This window comes from Hippopotamus amphibius, chromosome 8, assembly GCF_030028045.1.
Source record: "Hippopotamus amphibius kiboko isolate mHipAmp2 chromosome 8, mHipAmp2.hap2, whole genome shotgun sequence".
Classification (NCBI taxonomy): Eukaryota; Metazoa; Chordata; class Mammalia; order Artiodactyla; family Hippopotamidae; genus Hippopotamus; species Hippopotamus amphibius.
This window is the reverse complement of record NC_080193.1, coordinates 106,958,015-106,975,129: the sequence shown is the minus strand read 5'-3', so window position 1 is coordinate 106,975,129 and position 17,115 is coordinate 106,958,015. Positions and strand designations below refer to the sequence as shown.

The 17,115-nt window shown below is 44.9% G+C and overlaps 1 protein-coding gene across 5 annotated transcripts in view; it reads right to left on the bottom strand.

Annotated features, from left to right (window-relative positions):
- ANKRD44 (ankyrin repeat domain 44) overlaps positions 1 to 14,273 on the bottom strand; it is a 306,147-nt gene extending 291,874 nt beyond the window's left edge. For all 5 annotated transcript variants that reach the window (XM_057744579.1, XM_057744583.1, XM_057744580.1 and 2 more), the window contains exon 1: positions 14,149 to 14,273. In XM_057744579.1, the coding sequence (XP_057600562.1) occupies positions 14,149 to 14,175 (27 nt within the window). In that variant the 5' untranslated portion in view covers positions 14,176 to 14,273. The remainder of the gene's footprint in view (positions 1 to 14,148) is intronic.
- Between the last annotated feature and the right edge of the window lie 2,842 nt (positions 14,274 to 17,115).

The window sequence follows — 17,115 nt, the reverse complement described above, 5'->3', positions numbered from 1 at the left end:
CACATCTGGAGTTTAAAAATTCAGTTTAAAACGCAAATGATTTAAAATATAAACACATGGCTTCCTTTTCTACGATGATTCCTAGAGGGAGAAAAAAAGAAGTCTGAGTACAAACAAACTATTGTTTTAAAGAGGATTTTTCTTTTTTTTAATTAAAAACATACCCAGAAAACTAACTAAGCTTCTACTTTCTCCTGGAGAAAATAATAAAGGCAAGACTCTCCCATCTTAATCGAATTAAATCTAGATCAAAGTTCAGTTTAGGTAATACTAAGGCTGTAAGAAGGCAGCACTCAGTTTCTGAAGAGTACGGTCCCAAGTGTGTGCTCGGGTTAGAGCAGGGTTGGCAAACTTTCTGCAAAAAGCCAGCTAATAAATATGTTCAACGTTGTGGGCCATATAGGCTCTGTCACAAGAACTCCTCTCTGCTCTTGTGGCCCGAAAGCAGCCACAGATAGTACATAAACAAATGAGGGAGGCTGGGTTCTGTTTTATTTATGGACACTGAGATTTGAATGTCATATAATTTTCATGTGTGTCAAAATATTATTCTTTTGATCTTTTTCAACCGTTTAAAAATGTAAAAACTATTCTTGGCTCACAGGCCATTGTAAACAGGCGGCGGGCTAGATCTGGCCCGTGCACAATGGGGGGTCTGCCAGCCTCTGGGCCAAAGTCACAGAAGAGCAGAGTGGCTGGCAGCTCGCCTAAGCCAACGTCCTCATCAGAGGAAACTGAGGCCCAGAGAGGTGTGATGACCACCAGGGTCGCCCAGCCAGTTCACGGCAGAAATGGAGGTGAGAATTAGATCTCCGGAAAGGCGAACTGAAAAGGTAAGTCAGTGATGAAGACATGTCCTTCTTGAGTTCAACCGGCACAGATGGGCAGTGGGTGCTTAACACCAGAGATGTCACAGGAAACTGGTCACCATTCATAGGAGCCTTCAGTACCTGCTGTATACCATCCGCCACTGCACCGATTCTGACAGTTCTAGATCGGCAGCAAGGACGCAAAGAATGAGCCAGATACCCATCAGCCTGATTCTTTCCAGTCTCCTGAGTACATAGCTCTGCTCATTTCTTCTGCAGCCTAAGTAAATAACAACCTCCACTTTGGTTACTCTGATCCTAGAACTCCCAAGAAACAAGGTTCAATGCGGCTGAAGAGCAGAGATCAATGTCAAAAATTATTTTAAAGAACAGAGAGCAGGGACAACCAGCTCAGCAGACATTCAAAGCATCTGCAACATTCATCTCAGAAAGCAACACGGTCAGCCTCCCTCCCACTCCTAGTTCCTTCTCTCTTTTTTTAAAATATGTTTCTCTCCTCCTATTTTTCTTTCTTTAATCTACTCTTTTTTTTTTTGTACCAATTCTTATTTTCATTTTCCCATGACCCTTTTCATTTTGCCCTACACCTTCACTGGGTATAAACTCAAACTGAAATACACTTTAAAATGAATATACACACATATATCCAATGATGTTTAACTTACCATCTCTCTAAATGGCATTCTGTAGTTTTAAGAGAAAAATGACTTCAAAGTAAAGTGACTTTTTACAAAAGATCTGTTATCTGACTTTTTCAATCACATTTTTCTCAGAGAAATTTAAGGGTTTCTATTCTGTTATATATTCATTTAAGCTTGAGGTTTTACAACAATGTTTTTCAGAAATTACACCATGATGATTTTTTATCAAGATTGCTCTATTTTGTTCTTACACACTTCCTCAAAAAGACACCATTATATACTTCTGTGAAGAGGAAGTGGCATTCTTATAAGTACTTTTCAGTTCTTTTGGACAACTTAAATCAAGAATGACTGCAAACGCCTCAGAATTTTTTCAACGCACAGTTCCTCTCCTATCTAAACATAAGATTCTTCAGTCAAGTAAACTAAGTCAATTGATTTGTTTAAAATGAAATGAAAGAAAAATGCACCTCCTAAAGTTGTAGGGGGACCAAAATGCTACAATTCAAACCTACGGATAGGAATTTCACACAAAAATAAAACACACACACACTCTTTACCAATGTCGTTTAAGTTAGAGAGAAGGAAGACAAGATGAATGGGCATAAACTTAAAACATAATTAAAATCATATTCTTATAGAGCTGAAACTGACCCTAGAGAGGGTCAACTGACAAATGAGGAACCAACTAGAGATTCAAAGACTGTTTATTGAGTGCTTACCATGAGCCACTTGCTGGACAAAGACTTTTCCCACTTGATTATCACAACTTTCCCATCAAACAAGTATTATTATACCCATTTTCTAATCGAGAAAAGTTGTGTCACAGGAAGAATGACACAGCTAGTTAGGAGAAAAGATGTTCTTATAGCCCAGATCTCCAGACATCTATTCAGTGTTCTCTTAACCATGCCACTCCCATGCAACATTTTTGGAAATCATTCACTGAGATGCCACAATATTTTAAAACATTATAAATACAGTAATAGAGCACCCACTCTAGAGCCTTGACAGAAGACTCTTTGCTAAAGAGCAGAGCTCCTCACAACGAGATTATTCCTTCTTGGCTTGCTAAGAAAAGGAGCCTTAGCGACTAAAGGTTACACTCACCTCATGGGCCCCAAGACGTAACTGTAATGAGGCTCCAAGGCACCTAAAATCCTATTTGCTTGGCTTCTAAATGACTCAGGACAATATCAATTCCTCGAGTTGCAGTTGGCCCTTTCTCAAGCTTATAGTCTATTCTGAAATCTGGACTCCATTAAGAAGGATACGGAAAGATTTTTCACACTTGTAGGAATAAAGGAAGATATTTCAGCATGCCTAAAGCAACACGAAAACCCCTGGGGCAATGACCAACACCTACTTCCTGTTCAGGTAAGAAGCCAGGGCAGGTGGCAGGGTCATTAAAATTGAGACCTTATAACTGCTTGCTGTCTTTTAAAAAACGACCGGGGGTTAAATAGAAACAGGGTTAAAAAGTTAATGTAACAAAATGACTTTTTGGCAACTCTAATATCTGAATTCCCCTGGAAAAACCCCACCCTGCAATATTTTACAAGGACAGCCAAATCCAGGTCTTTCTTACATGAGCAAGATGTGATTTTAAGGCAGATACTCAAATATCTGACAGGAGTCCTAAGTGCCACCTAGGCTGAGTCAATAGGTAGGGGAACCTCACAACTAACTCAGAAGCATATTTCTTTAGGCAACAGAAGTAGCAAAATTGTGTGCTTTTCTGACAATCAATCAAAAAGGATTCTAAAAACTCTACTGAAGATATGTCATCAAGCGAGAGTGAAAGGCTCAGAAGGAGAACAAAGAGAAGGAAGAAGTAAAAAGACAGACAGACTCCAAAAAGAGTGAGTCACTAAAATATTTAAGTGCCCTGGACAAATGCTAAGGTTGGGGGGGGGGGGGGGGGGCTTGTTTTGTAAGATAAGGATTCTCTTTCTAAACGTAACCACAAATTTATATTCACACTTTAAGTCATCAAATAGCCAGTCAGTATCCAAATCTGTCCAACTGTCTCTTAGAAGTGTGTTTGTTTGTTTACATCAGAATCCAATTAGTCTTAATTCTCACTTATATATTTCCCCTCAATCTTTTATCTTGCATTTTTTTTTTAAAGAAATGGGATCTTGTTGTGGTAGAATCCACATAGGCTATATTTTTAAGTAATTTTTTCATTTAAAACATGTATTAGGTTAAAAACAGGCCATCGGGACTTCCCTGGTGGGACACTAGTTAAAAATCCACCTGCCAATGCAGGGGACACAGATTCCATCCCTGGTCCAGGAAGATCCCACATGCCGTGGAGCAACTAAGCTCACGTGCCACAGCTCCTGAGCCTGTGCTCTAGAGCCCACAAGCCACAACCACTGAGCCTGCCCGCCACAACTACTGAAACCCTCAAGCCTAGCGCCTGTGCTCCGAAACAAGGGAAGCCACCAAATTGAGAAGGCTGTGCACCGCAACGAAAGAGTTGCCCCCGCTCGCCACAACTAGAGAAAGCCCACGTGCAGCAATGAAGACCCAACACAGCCAAAATGGACAAATAATTCGAAACAAAAAAACAAAAAACAGGCCATCTCTAGACCTACTACATTATTCCATCAATGTCCTGCACCAAGAAGACCATCCAGCCTCTTTCAGTGAAGTCCATGCTACTCCAGGATGCATGTTTGTCCACAAAATGCTGCCATGACAAGTAATATATGCAACATTCTATTCAAGCAGAGGGTGTCATGGAGAGAGAAGGACCCATAGGTAACACCTTACCTTACACTTTAGCAGTTTTTGGAACAAGGTGGGGTACGAGTTAGTTTTTAAAAGATCATGCCTAAGCAACAAATGGAAATAATGAGCTCTGTCCAGGTACAAACTTGTTAATTTTGGTCTCCAGGAGAGGACAGGTAGAACCCATCAGCAGAACTCAAGTGAGAAAGGTTTGTTAATATACAAACACCTCTCCTACCAAGCCTGCATGTTCACTATGTCTTCCTTTTGCTCTTCTGCCTTGCCAGCATGAACCCCGTGCTTCAGTAAATTCACAGTCCTCAGCGTACCCGACAGGTACACGGCGCATCACTCGCCTGGGATACCTTCCACCCCTACCTGCGGCCTAAATCATTCCCCTCCTCAGGGATCAGCTGGACTCCCTCCAGCTTCCTGAAGCCTTTCTTAATAACTCTGCCCATCTCTTGACTCCTGTAGTCCCTAACCTGTACCCCCAAATGTAGTCTAAACCTGCGCTATAGCTGGTTTGAGACTTGTTTCATATACCACGGGTATTCAATAAAGGTTTAAGGAAGGCCTTCCACGTTCAAGGCATCAAGGTCATCTCTGACAAGACCATGAGTTTCACAGGAAAAGGGTCTTCTGTGTGCTACGCCTATCTCAGGAGGCCAGAAGCACAACGGCTAAGAATGTGCTTGACCTTGGAGTCAAGCTTGCCCAGATGGGAATCCCAGAGTCATGTGACCCTGAATACTTACTTAACCTCTCAGTTCTCACTCTCATCATCTGTTAAATAGAATAATAGCCACTCTTTCATAGAGATGTTGCTAGGATCAAATCACAAAAAGCATGAGTATTATTATCTTGTCTCCTTATTATCAATTCTCTGTCTGGTCTCTGTTTTATTGTACCTAGTGTTACCTGTTCTTATCCTTGTGGAAAAAGGGGGAGTGAAGGACTCCAACAGAGTCACTGCCATGGACACGGAGTTCATTAAACACTCCCTGATTCCTTGAATACGTAGAAGATCCACTTTGCCATGGGTATGAGTGTCCCTTCCCAAAATACTTAGGGTCCCTTTTCCTAGTGTCACCCTTACACTTCCCCTGTAAAGAAATAGAACATGCTCATAACTAAATATGATGTTAACCCATCTCCATCCCAATTTAAAAAGAGGGGAAACAACCAGAAAAAAAAAAAAAAAGACCAAAAGTGATCTTTTATCTTCTGATGGGGCCAAAAATTTACTCTGAATTTTGTTTGAATGGAAACCCAACATTCCAGTGTACAGATAGAACCTCTGTTTACAGAAGTTTTTCCAAATTTTCTTCTTTGAGCACCTCATAAGCAAAAACATTTGAACACATACAAACATATACACATACATACATATTTATCTCATTCACTTAACAAATATTTACTGAGCATTCACTATGTGCCTTACACTGTTCTAAGTGCTGAAGCTACAGAAGGAAATGAAAAAAAAAATCTTTGCCCTGTTACTTGTGGCTCTCCTACACATAAGTTTTTATTAAAAAAAAAATACATATATATGTGTGTGTGTGTGAATATATATATATATATATAAAGATATAAAGGTATAAAGGATATGTACCATAGACAAAATAAAGAAACAGTGGCAAGAAGTGTGTGCAGTGGGCATTTTAACTAGCGCGGCCAGAAAAGAATTCACTGAGAAGGTAACATTCAAGTAAAGATCTGAGAGAGGTGAGGGTGGACCGTGCAGGTACCTGGGGAAGAGCCTCACAGGAAGCAGGAGTGCACCTGGCACAGGCACTGAATAGCGAGGAGGCCGCTGTGCTGGGGCCAAGGAGCCAGGCAGATCCTGGAGGAGACATGGCTGTAGAGGTGAGTGGCAGGGCTGTGTGGAGAGGGCCCCATGCACCACTCTATGATGTTAGCTTTTCCTCTGGCTGAGACTGGAGGGTTCTGAGTAGGGAAGCCACATGATCTGAGATCCATCATCCTGAGAGTTCTGTTGAATAGAGTGCGGTAGCCCAGGCTGGATGGAGAAGACCAGTCAGAAGGCCACTGCAATACTCTAAGTGGTGGTTTGGCCAAGGTGACAAGAAGTGGAAAGGAGAACAAAGAGGGTTTTATAGTACTAGCATATAATATATATTAAAAGTACACAAAAACAAAAATTTAAAGGTATTTTTTTAAAGAAATATTCTAACATTTTCTTTCTCAAACTCAAGATGGCATCCTGTTCACCCTGGAATAGAGACACCCACCCCCCCTTTTGGAGGCCATTATTTAACAATAATTGGTTGGCTGATTGGTCTCAGCTGACCTGAATTTCTGCCTGGCTTTCCTCTGTGACACTTGTCGGGTACTCACTTCCTATCTCCTTCATTCTGCCAGTCTTAGATACCAAAACAAGCTTCCTCCACTGACTGAACGTATCTACACGTGCAGTGGGTGTTGCTCACGTGCAGGAATTCCCTCCTTGTGAAAGTCTGTTGTCTTTGGGTGCACTGTACCCAATATCTGGGGCCAGTGGTTGGGAACAGACTTGTCAGACCCAGATGTGACTGTGGAGTTCAACAAAACAGGATTAGGGAGAGAACCCCCAGGCTGCTTGCTAAAGCAGCCCACCTGAAGAAGGCTGCAGTGGGCCCCAGCTCACCAAAGCTCTCAAAAGACAAACACGGGGTCTGCAAGTCTGCTCCCCTTGCCCTGCAAGAGGCTCAAGTTGTCCCAAAGGCCACACTGAGAAAAGCCCCAGGGGTTCTGTGTCCCCAAAACCAAGCTCCTGGAGACACTAGAAGATGGTATTTTGGGGGAAAGGACCCCTGACTCAGGCAGAACTGTGGGTGCTGGAAGGAAAATCAGAAGTTCATGGAAGGAAGATGCTTTTTGAAACCAGATTCCATAAGTTGAGAAGAGGTTGACATTGAAAACCTATGGCATGCTCTCTTAGAGTGTTAGAATGCTGATAGAATTTAGAGGACTCTCCACTTACCCACTGCCATTTTACAAAGAAACTAAGGCCAGGACCTGCCCAAAGCTATACAACTATTAGAAAAAGAACCATGAGTAGAATCCGGATCTTCGGATTACCAATCAAGTATTATTTTAAAAATAAATGAAAGCACAACTAAAGCAATTTAACATAGAAATCTTGAGCAACAGGTTAGAACTGTGATAAAAAAAAAAAATGTGTCTAGGCCTCAGATGTTTCTGCATATCTCTAATTTTCATAGGAGCTGGTTGGGGGGGGGCTCCCTTGGGGCAAAATGGTCTCCTGGTATTAAAGGTATCTTAGAAAATTACAGCAGGGAGGTGGGAATGCCCTGGTGGCGCAACGGTTAAGAATCTGCCTGCCAATGCAGGGGACACAGGTTTGAGTCCTGGGCCCGGAAGATCCCACATTCTGTGGAGCAACTAAGCCCATGCGCCACGACTACTGAGCCTGTGCTCCAGAACTATTGAGCCTGCATGCCACAACTACTGAAGCCCACATACCTAGAGCCCATGCTCTGCAACAAGAGAAGCCACAGGATTAGAGACAAGTGAAAACCAACAAATACAAGTAAACATTGGCTTAGTAAAGCCTGAAATGACCCAAAGGTGGACTACATGCTTCTTTTCTTTGGCCCAATTAATAGAGTACTAAACAAATTTTCAGTTTGCTAAAGGAGAGACAAATGAAAGGATCCTTAAAAGTTATGAATATCATCATAAAAAATTAGTCATGAGTCATTCATTTCAATCTCTTGGATGACCAACTCTTTTAGAAGCATGAACACTGATAAGAGAAAATACCTGCTCTCCTAACTTCTGATGGCAGAGCAGAGGGCAAAGATGATGTTGGCAAAAGGGCAGTAAAGGAATAATAGATAAAATCGATAATCTATAAAATGAAGAATCTTAGATAATCTTGGGCTATCTATAAAATGAAAGCAGGGGACAGGGTAGGAGTCAGTTCATGTTGGTTAAAACCCTGTTCTGGAACCGCAAGTTAACTGTTTGACTTCGTTACCTAGGGAACTCAGTTAGAGCTCATCTGCAAATATACCCTCCTCAGCCACTGCACCACCACGACCACCACCGCCACCCGTGGAGGGGTGAGTCACAGAGGCAGAGGGTGAAGCCCAGGCACTGGAAAGGCTCCGGGTCCAACTTCTTCATTTTACAAAGAGGAGCCTGAGGCCCGCAGAGGTTAATCTGACCGGCCAAGGGCTGACTAAGGCCCAATATATGTCTCCTCTCCCTTATCTTATAGCCACAGCAAACACTGATTATCAATCATCACATTTTCCCCCATCTCTGGCTGCAAAAGCCACAGTGTTTCTGACATATTGCTCCTGCAACCCTCTGACCAACTGATCAGAGCTGATGAGTGTGAAAGAAGCCTATTTCCAACTCTGGCCAGCATGAGGTCATCAAAGTCTTCATTATACCTGTTCCAGTGTAAATCTGACCGGAAAGAGAGTGACCAGTCTACTAGTCAAACTAGTTCATTATTACTGTCAGGCCTGAAGTGAGCAAACATAGTTTATGTGGTGTGACAGTGTGCCCAGGTTTACCTGGGACAGTCCTGGTTCCACCTGTTTCCTCAATGTAATATTTAATGGTACCCCCTGTCATCCCCAAGGGTGACCCAGTTTCGATTAAAATGATATGGTCCTCCAAATTCTATGTAACTCCCAATCATCTACAAACACTTATAAATGTTTATTTATTTGTTTTGTGAGCACATGCTGTGTCAGGGGAAAAAAAAAAACCCCACTAACCCAGTCACCAGTAGTTTTGCAAGAGGCTTTCAAATAATACTAAACCCAACAATGTTTGAAAGGGCCTCAGAGACCACTACTCTCACCAACCTCTTTTATCTATTGCATTTCAATACGGAATTTTCCTTGGGGGAAAAAAAAAAAAGGAGAGCTATGGCTATTTTGGAAACCACTATAGAGGATTATCAGACCTCTGTAGCCACTGCCTATTTTTAAATTATTTTATGTTATACTTTCGCCTATAAAAATTCATGTTATATTGTTGAAATAGAAATCTTTTTAAAGACTGTTTCAGGCCTTTTTCTGGCATAAACAAGTGTGCCCTTTTTGAGTTTATATTTTCTCTCTGCTTGGAGGAAAAGAGGAAGTAAAAGTTGAAAACTTTAAAAAAAAAAGTTTCAATCAACCCAGGGCTAGACCTTGTATATCACTGCTGGATTTACACAAAAGCAGCCAGTTATTTATTGAGAGGCATAAAATCCGTTTATTTGGAAAAGCCATTGGTCTAGACATCACAGGTATCACCTTTATGCTCAAGAGAAAGATACCAATATCATCTTGTGGAACGTTTACAATTCTTACCTGGCTACCTAGACAGAAGCTAGAAGGAAATATATCAAGCTGTCAAGAGTAGCTCTCTCAGAGTACAGACTTCAGATGGTTTCAACTGCTTTTCTTTTTGCTTATCTAGCTTTTCAATTTCTCTGCAATGACCACAGTTTATCTGTTAATGACCAAGAAAAAAATCACCAAGCTACCAACCAACACATCACTCTCCAGGGCAGGAAGGTGAAAGGCAAACAGGTTAAGCCAGGCACCAGTCTAGGAGAAGCAGGGGCCTCAGAGCAGCTCCTGACTCTGCCAGACCTGGACCTGGCCCCCGAGCTAGGACAAATGCAGGCGTGTGGCCTGCCCAATGGCTTCCCAGTAAATAAGAGCAGGCATCTGTGAGTCCTATGGCTGCACTGCCCTTTCAACTATTATAAGTATAGCTTTGTGGTAAGAGCCCCACCTGTGCAATCAGACTGCCAGGATAGGACACTGCACTCCATCACTTACTGGGTGTGCGACCTTGAACAAGTCAATTAGCTTCTTTATTCCTGTTTTCTCATCTGTAAAGTAGGAATCACACCACCACCTACCTCCTAGCCTGGCAGTGAGGATTAAGACAGATGATTCATGGCAAGGGCCCAGCATACAATAAGATCATAATAATGTAAGCCATTATTAGGTCTCTGCCATGAAACACCAGTCCTCAAGTGCACTCCCCAAACCACGTGACTGCATCCCAAAACAACCACAGAAGGGTCCAAAGAATAAAGCCTTTATTTTCCCTTCTTCTCTGCTGAAGGCAGAACTGGACACAGAGTTTGCTGTAAGCACAGCGCTGCTGGGAGCCATGGAAGGACAAGGACAGCCCAGAAAACATGCAACGTGTCCCAAGGCTCCATGCTATGGGCTAGAAATGCTTTCAGAGTTACAGGATTTCTAGTTTCTTGTCACTGCCACAGCTGCCAGCCACTGCCTTTGCCAAGGCGGTGGGTGACTCAAGTGTGAGCTAGGACTTGGCAAGAGGACACCAAACCAGAAGGCCTCCAGGCAGGAAGCTCCAAAAAGGGCCACCTGCAGAAAGAGTTTGTCTATAGGCAGCCCCTGAGATGGAAACGGCATTCTGCTGTCACTAGCAAATTCAGGTTAAGAATAGTGAACATTTCAAAGCTCCAATAGAACTTACCATTCTGCTTCAGAACTTTGAAAAACGTTTTTTGTTTTTTGTTTTTTTTTTGACGCACAGGGCCGGGGTTGGAGGGGAGAGGGGGGAGACTGAAAACATATGACCACACTCTTAAAATCACTGCAGTGCCTTCACTATATGACATAAAGAACGCCCCCTGAACCTCTGCAAAGTTCAATATCAAATCAAGTGGCAAAGAATCTCACATCTATCTATCTTGAAACAAAATGTATTACATTTGGATGTAATGGATTGTTCTTTCCCAAACTTAAAATTACCTCACTTTACCAAAGATATAAATAAACCTCCCAATGTCCATCTATGAGGAAATAATGAAATTATTGTTACGTAGGTGAGTGTGTTCTGTGCTGAACAGTGTGATCAACTTGTCCTGATTTGCCTCAAACGTCCCAGTTTTAGCATCAAAAGTCCCACATCCTCAAAAACCCTTCAGTCCTTGGCAAACCAGGAAGACTGGTCCCCCTAACGCTGCAAGAAAATTGATGTGTGTTTTGTGAAGGGCAAAACAGAAGAGACACAGTTACAAATGCAGAAGTGCTCAATGCCAACTTTGTTTGCAGCAATAGCTCCCAGTTCCTTTTCATAGTAAAAAAGAAAAAAAAAAAAAAAACTAAGCACCACACTTTTCTTTCCCTTCCCCCTTTCTTTTTATTCTCCCAAAACAGAGTTAGGAAAAGGCATTTTCCTCCTCTTGCATGATGGAGATGTCAGTGCAGGACTGACTGTGGAGGTGGTGACCGCCATGGCCAGCAAGCTCCTGCACCCAGCTTCAGCAGAACAGGAAACATCATCCTCCTTCATGTACTCATGAAACTTACGTGATGTTACAAATCAATGTTACCTCCATTTAAAAAATTAAAAAATGAAACTCAAAAAACAAAAACCAAAATAACAAAACAAACCAAAAAAAACAACCAGTGATTCAGGTTATCAACAGCAAGAATGTGTCCTCAAACTAAAAGTCCAAGAACCCTGGCAAAAATAAGACCCACCTTGCAAATAGGGTGTTACACAGATCAGGGGGAAGTAACAAGTGATTGCTTTACAAACAGCTGAGTGGAGAGCTAGGTGCTCTTCTACAAACTCTAAGACCCGGATTCAAAGCAGGTGGCTCCCTACCCATAATGGTGAAGTAAAGCTCCCGTAGTAGGAGTTTAAGCAAAGGGTTTTTAAGCCTCTGGTGAGGTTAAGAACCAGCTTCTAAGAATTTAGTTTCAAACTGAAAGGTAAGACTATATAAGGCAAGAAAGACCACACACTTCCTGGACCTAAAGCTTCACAGAAACCATCACTGTTCAGCACTCCGCCCCACCCAGTCCACCTCCTCGCCCAGCCTCCCTCCAGCTTTGCCCCAAGTTAGGCTGGCAATTTTTAGATGCTCTTGAATCTTAGAACTCCTTGGTTTCCCTTTATGCATCAGGAGATGGAACCAAATGAAGGTTATACAACTCTTTCTCTCCCTGCCACAGTAGTTTGTTGGGGGAAGGGTGGGGATGTATTCAGAAACTACCTTTGAAAGTCCTACTCTGATAAGTCCTGGAGAATAATTTCCTTTCTTTCTAAGACCAAGTCATACCCTCTTCACTAGTGTTGATCCTGATTTAGGAGAGGATGTCTTCTTGTCAGCCTTTCAACATATCCAATGACAAGACAGAGGGAGGTGTCTTAACGACTACTAGAACAAAGCACAGGAACCTGGAAGGCAGGAGACAGGAGTGCATCTCCACCCTGCAAGTCAGCAGCTGGGTCCTTGAGGATGACACGCTTCCCTTCTCTAGACCTCAGTTTCTTCATTTTAAAAAGTGAAGGATTTGGAGGAAGATCATCTTTGGCATCCCTGCCAGCTCTAAAAATCTATGTGAAAAATTATTTTGTGTATGTGAAAATGACAACGCCTATTAGAAGCATTTTTTGTACTTTGAAGACGAAGATTTAGGAATTAACAGAGAAATATAGTAACTTGCACTGGCAAAGATAACACCACCAAGGCAGACTAAACTTGGAAGATTTAAAACAAGCAAATGTCTAACAGTTGTCAAAGTATGTGGCCAAAAGGTGGGGCGAAGCCTAAACTAATACCAACTTACAAGCACTCTTCAATGCTGTGGAACCAATGGGAACAAGCAGATTCATCACCATTACCAGCTGCTCCTCCTGCTAAATGTAACGATAAGGTGAATTTTAATTCAGTGATCCCTCCCCCACAAAAAAGGAAAATTTAAAAAGCCTGTAAATACTAATGGAAAGCAAAACAAAACTTTGAATCTAAAGGCAGGAGAAAAATTATTGTGGTGATTGATTGCATTTAAGTCGCAGGAAGTTCTGGCTGGATGCTGAGGACAGCCGGGCACCCGATGCAACCCACTGGAGAAGTATGAGATGTTTAACACCAAGGACTGGCACGTTGGCCCGTGTGTGTCAAAGTCAAGGCTGCCTCTCCGCCTACCAGGACCGCAAAACAATGTTCATTTCACTACCCATGAATAAATGGCAGAAGAAAAAAAGCAAGCTGTTTCCTTTTTTTTGTAGGAGGAGCTGCAGAGTTTTGTCATGCAACTTGGTCGGGCGCCTGTGAGTGTCAATGCCCTCCGAGCAGCAGAGTCCGCAAATGTAGGGTGTTTCCATTCCACAGACCTGCAGCGAGGACTGTCAACCGAGCCGGCAAATAGCCCCACCTCTCCGAGCACAGGACTCCAGAGCTGCCCTGTGCGGTGGCTTAGCCGGAAAGCGACAAAGCTCACAGACACAGGCAAAGGGTAGCCCACCGTCTGTGAGTGGGGCCCCGGGCCGGACTTCATCTCCTCTTCGGAGAGCCGCGCCGGGGGTCCCCATCGCGCCCCGCGCACACACAGCCTCTGGGCCACTCAAGAGGAAGTCAGGATGTCATGTCAAAAGGATAAAGACAGCGCGACCACACAAGAGCCGCGGTCTCGGCCGGTCTCCGGCTCGGCTGGGGAGAGGGTCCCAGGCTGCTCACCCCTTCTCCCTGTGCACCCACCGTCCTCCTCCCGGCGGCGCGGACCGGCCTCCCCTCGGCCCGCCGGGGCTGGCGGAGCCCACGCTGCGCGGCGCCACAGGAGCCCGAGCAGCACCTCGAGCCTCCCCTCCCCCTGCCCAGCCCGGGCCCGCGGACGACGCGGCCCCGCACGCCAGCGGGAGCCCCGCCGCCCCTTCCCCAGCCCCTGGGACGCGCCGGCCGCCGAGCCGAGCGCGCGGTTCCGACGGCCCAGGGCGGAGACCGAGCCAGGGAGGAGAGCCGCAAACGCCGGCTTTCCGAGCAGCCGGCGGCCGCACGCACCGCTCGCCCCCGCCGCGAGTAAACAGCCCGCGGGCGCGCTCCGCGCCGCGCCCCCATCCCCCCGCCGGGGCTCCGCGCCGCCCCGCGCCCGCGCGTCCCGCCCGCCGGCGCCGCCGCCCCCTACCTGGTCGGTGAGTTTGAGCACTGCCATTCTTCCGCTCCTTGGCGCGCACACACATACAGGTCCCCGGTCCGCAGATGTCACGCCAGGAGCCGGGGAAGCGGAAGGGATGGCCAGGGGAAGGGAAAAAAATCTGGCTCCCGAATTTGACAGCCCTCCCCCTGCTCCTCCTCCGCCGCCGCCTCCTCCCGCCGAGAGGCTGACACTGGCTAGGAGGGTTTGCAGCCGAGCCCGCCCGCCTCTATACAGGAAGTACCGGCTGCTGCCAGCCGGGCCGCCACTGACATCACCGCGCGCTGCCTCGCTCGCCGCCGCGCCGCCTGGGCCGACGCTGCCTCCTGCCGCCCGCGGCCGCGCCTCGCAGCCTGCGGCCCTCGGCGCCCGCGCCCGGCCCGGCCCGGCCCGCCGCCGTGGGGTCAGACGGCCGCCCGCTTCCGCACCTGCACGGGGCGCCCCCGCCGCCCCCACCCAGGGCGTGCGCGGTGAGAGGCCCGCCTCCCGGGGGGTCTGACCGTGGCCCCCCCACCCTCGCCCTGCCTCGCACACGCAGATACCCACAGACACAACCTGATGAGCAAGCCCTGTGGACACACCCCGAGGGGCAAGAAAGGCTGCGCTCCCACGCGGCCAACTTTAACCCTGGTGATTGGATCACACGCCTTCCCCTAAACCTCTCCCCCTAATCTGGAGTCAGATTGCCCAGCACTTCAAATTACCTCACCTGGGTCAAGGACCACCATGCGGATGCTCTCTTTGTTTAATACCGGGAGGCCCCGACGCTAATTCCTTAGCGAGTGCTTGTCAAACACTTGGAGGGTGGGGACAAGGGCTCTGGCCCCTTTACCTTGTTCTGCAGCTACTTCCCAGCTAGACACACGCAGAACCCCAGCGTTAAATTCAAACATTGGGTTTTGATTTGGGGATGAAGGAGGTGGAGCGGAGTTACCAGGGAAGAAAAGAGGTCTTAAATTACCGCATTAATTGGGCTTTTGAGGGTTTCCACCAGTTCTGACCTACTCATTTCTACAAAATCCGGTTACCATGCTCTTCAACAGATAGAAGACCCGGCTGTCAAACAGCATAGGCTACACACACACAACGGCAATATTTGTAATCACAGTAAAGTGTTGATACTTGTGGAATCTGGAGCAAACGCTTATTCATTCAACAACTATGTACTGAGTGCCGAGTTTGTACCAGATACTGCCTAGGCACAGTATGAAAGGGGGAGCATAAATATCCAAGATACCTAGTCTTAGGAGATGTCTGACACAAATAGTCACCCCTAATGAATGTAATTACAGAATGAGATAAGGATCACAGGGGAAAAGAATATTTGTGAAGGAATCCGTGACAGAGGAATCAGGCCAGACTGGTAGATAAGGATGGGCTTCTCTGAGAAAGTGGCAAGAGTTGAGATTCTGCAGGAGAAAGGGCTAAGTGAGCAAGTGGATGGGGTGATGCTCCCAGGCAGCCCCACGTGCCCCTGGCATGCCATGAAACAAACCTACAGTTGAACGGCAAACCAGACCACAGTATCTACCCTTCATTCATAAACCAAATGTGGACTCTTCCTCCCCACTTTCAGAGCCTCCCCAAAGCGTCTATGTGAGAAAGGAGAGGAGGGATGGTAGATTTTGCTTAATATCATCCCATTTATTATCCAACTGTGGACTTGGGATTCAGATCACGCAGGCAAAGGGAACCAAGAAAGCACACTCCTGGCTTCCACTCCACTATCCTCGGTGATGCACAGACAAAAAAAATTTCTCCCCAAGGCCTCCCTCAAACACAAAATAGTTTACTTTTGCTGCATATATGAAGCTGTTCTTCAGTGCTGTTGTTGCATGTCTATTTATTAATATCATCCTGCATGGCTTTATAAGTAACTGAATAGGACACTGACTTTACCTAAATATAGCTGTCTTTCAGAAGAGTGATAACAAATGATTTGATTTGGCAGATATACTCAAGACCCACTTTGGTTCATCATGGGCATGCCTATAGGTAAGTTCTTGGAACCTGATTTGAAAGGAGGAGCAAGCCGTTCTCAACCCTTTCGGACCCATCATCCTCTTTTGTAATTAGTATTTTTAACACTCTCATTACTATGAAATGAAATTCATAGATAATATTACCTACCTATGCACATTTCCCTCCAAATCAATATAATGTCCTAATTTTATAATAAAGGAAAAATAAAAGGAAAGTGATTTATAGTTAATATGTATTAATAAGTAAATGCTATAGCACAACTCTATCAGAAGACAAAATAAATAGTAAGATGCTTGCACCTGTATGTAGAACCATTGTGAGTGAGAGAACTACAAATGCAATCCAATATGAATTTTTTATTAGCAACTCACACATCAACATTGGTGTTGTCATTGGTGACAAGATTTTGTGAAAGGTTGAATAGTTCTTGGTCAAGTTCCAAACAGAATAAAGAGCAAAAGACTGAGCTGAATTCGTTTATATGGGTGCAGTTACCAGAAAGTCTGGATTTAATGTGTGAGCTCGTGAATTGAAAGTGACTCCAACAGTTTGCTTCATTGGTTAACGAAACTCAGACTCCGTGGTGATCTATATTTGGTGAGATGGAGATGACAGAATGTCCCTGATACAATGTAGAGGAAAAAAATCCAAAGGTTTATGGAGATGGGAATGTTGGAGTGATTTTATCATGCCTAATCTGTATACCCAACCCCAAACTACAAACCCCTACAGTAAGGCATTGAAAAATACATTAGTAAGGGGAGCACCAGAAAAGCTCTGTGGTAACTGGATATATGATGGGAGATGCTTCCACTGAGACGAATCCCTGATTTCTATGAGGTGTTAAAGGCCAAGTGGCAGCACTTAACTGGCAGGGACCAAGCAGACACTTACTACACTGGGTGGCAGGGACAAAAGTGGTACTCAGAGGTCTTTGGGATATTTGGTAATGCCCACGTAGCCATAGGAACGAAA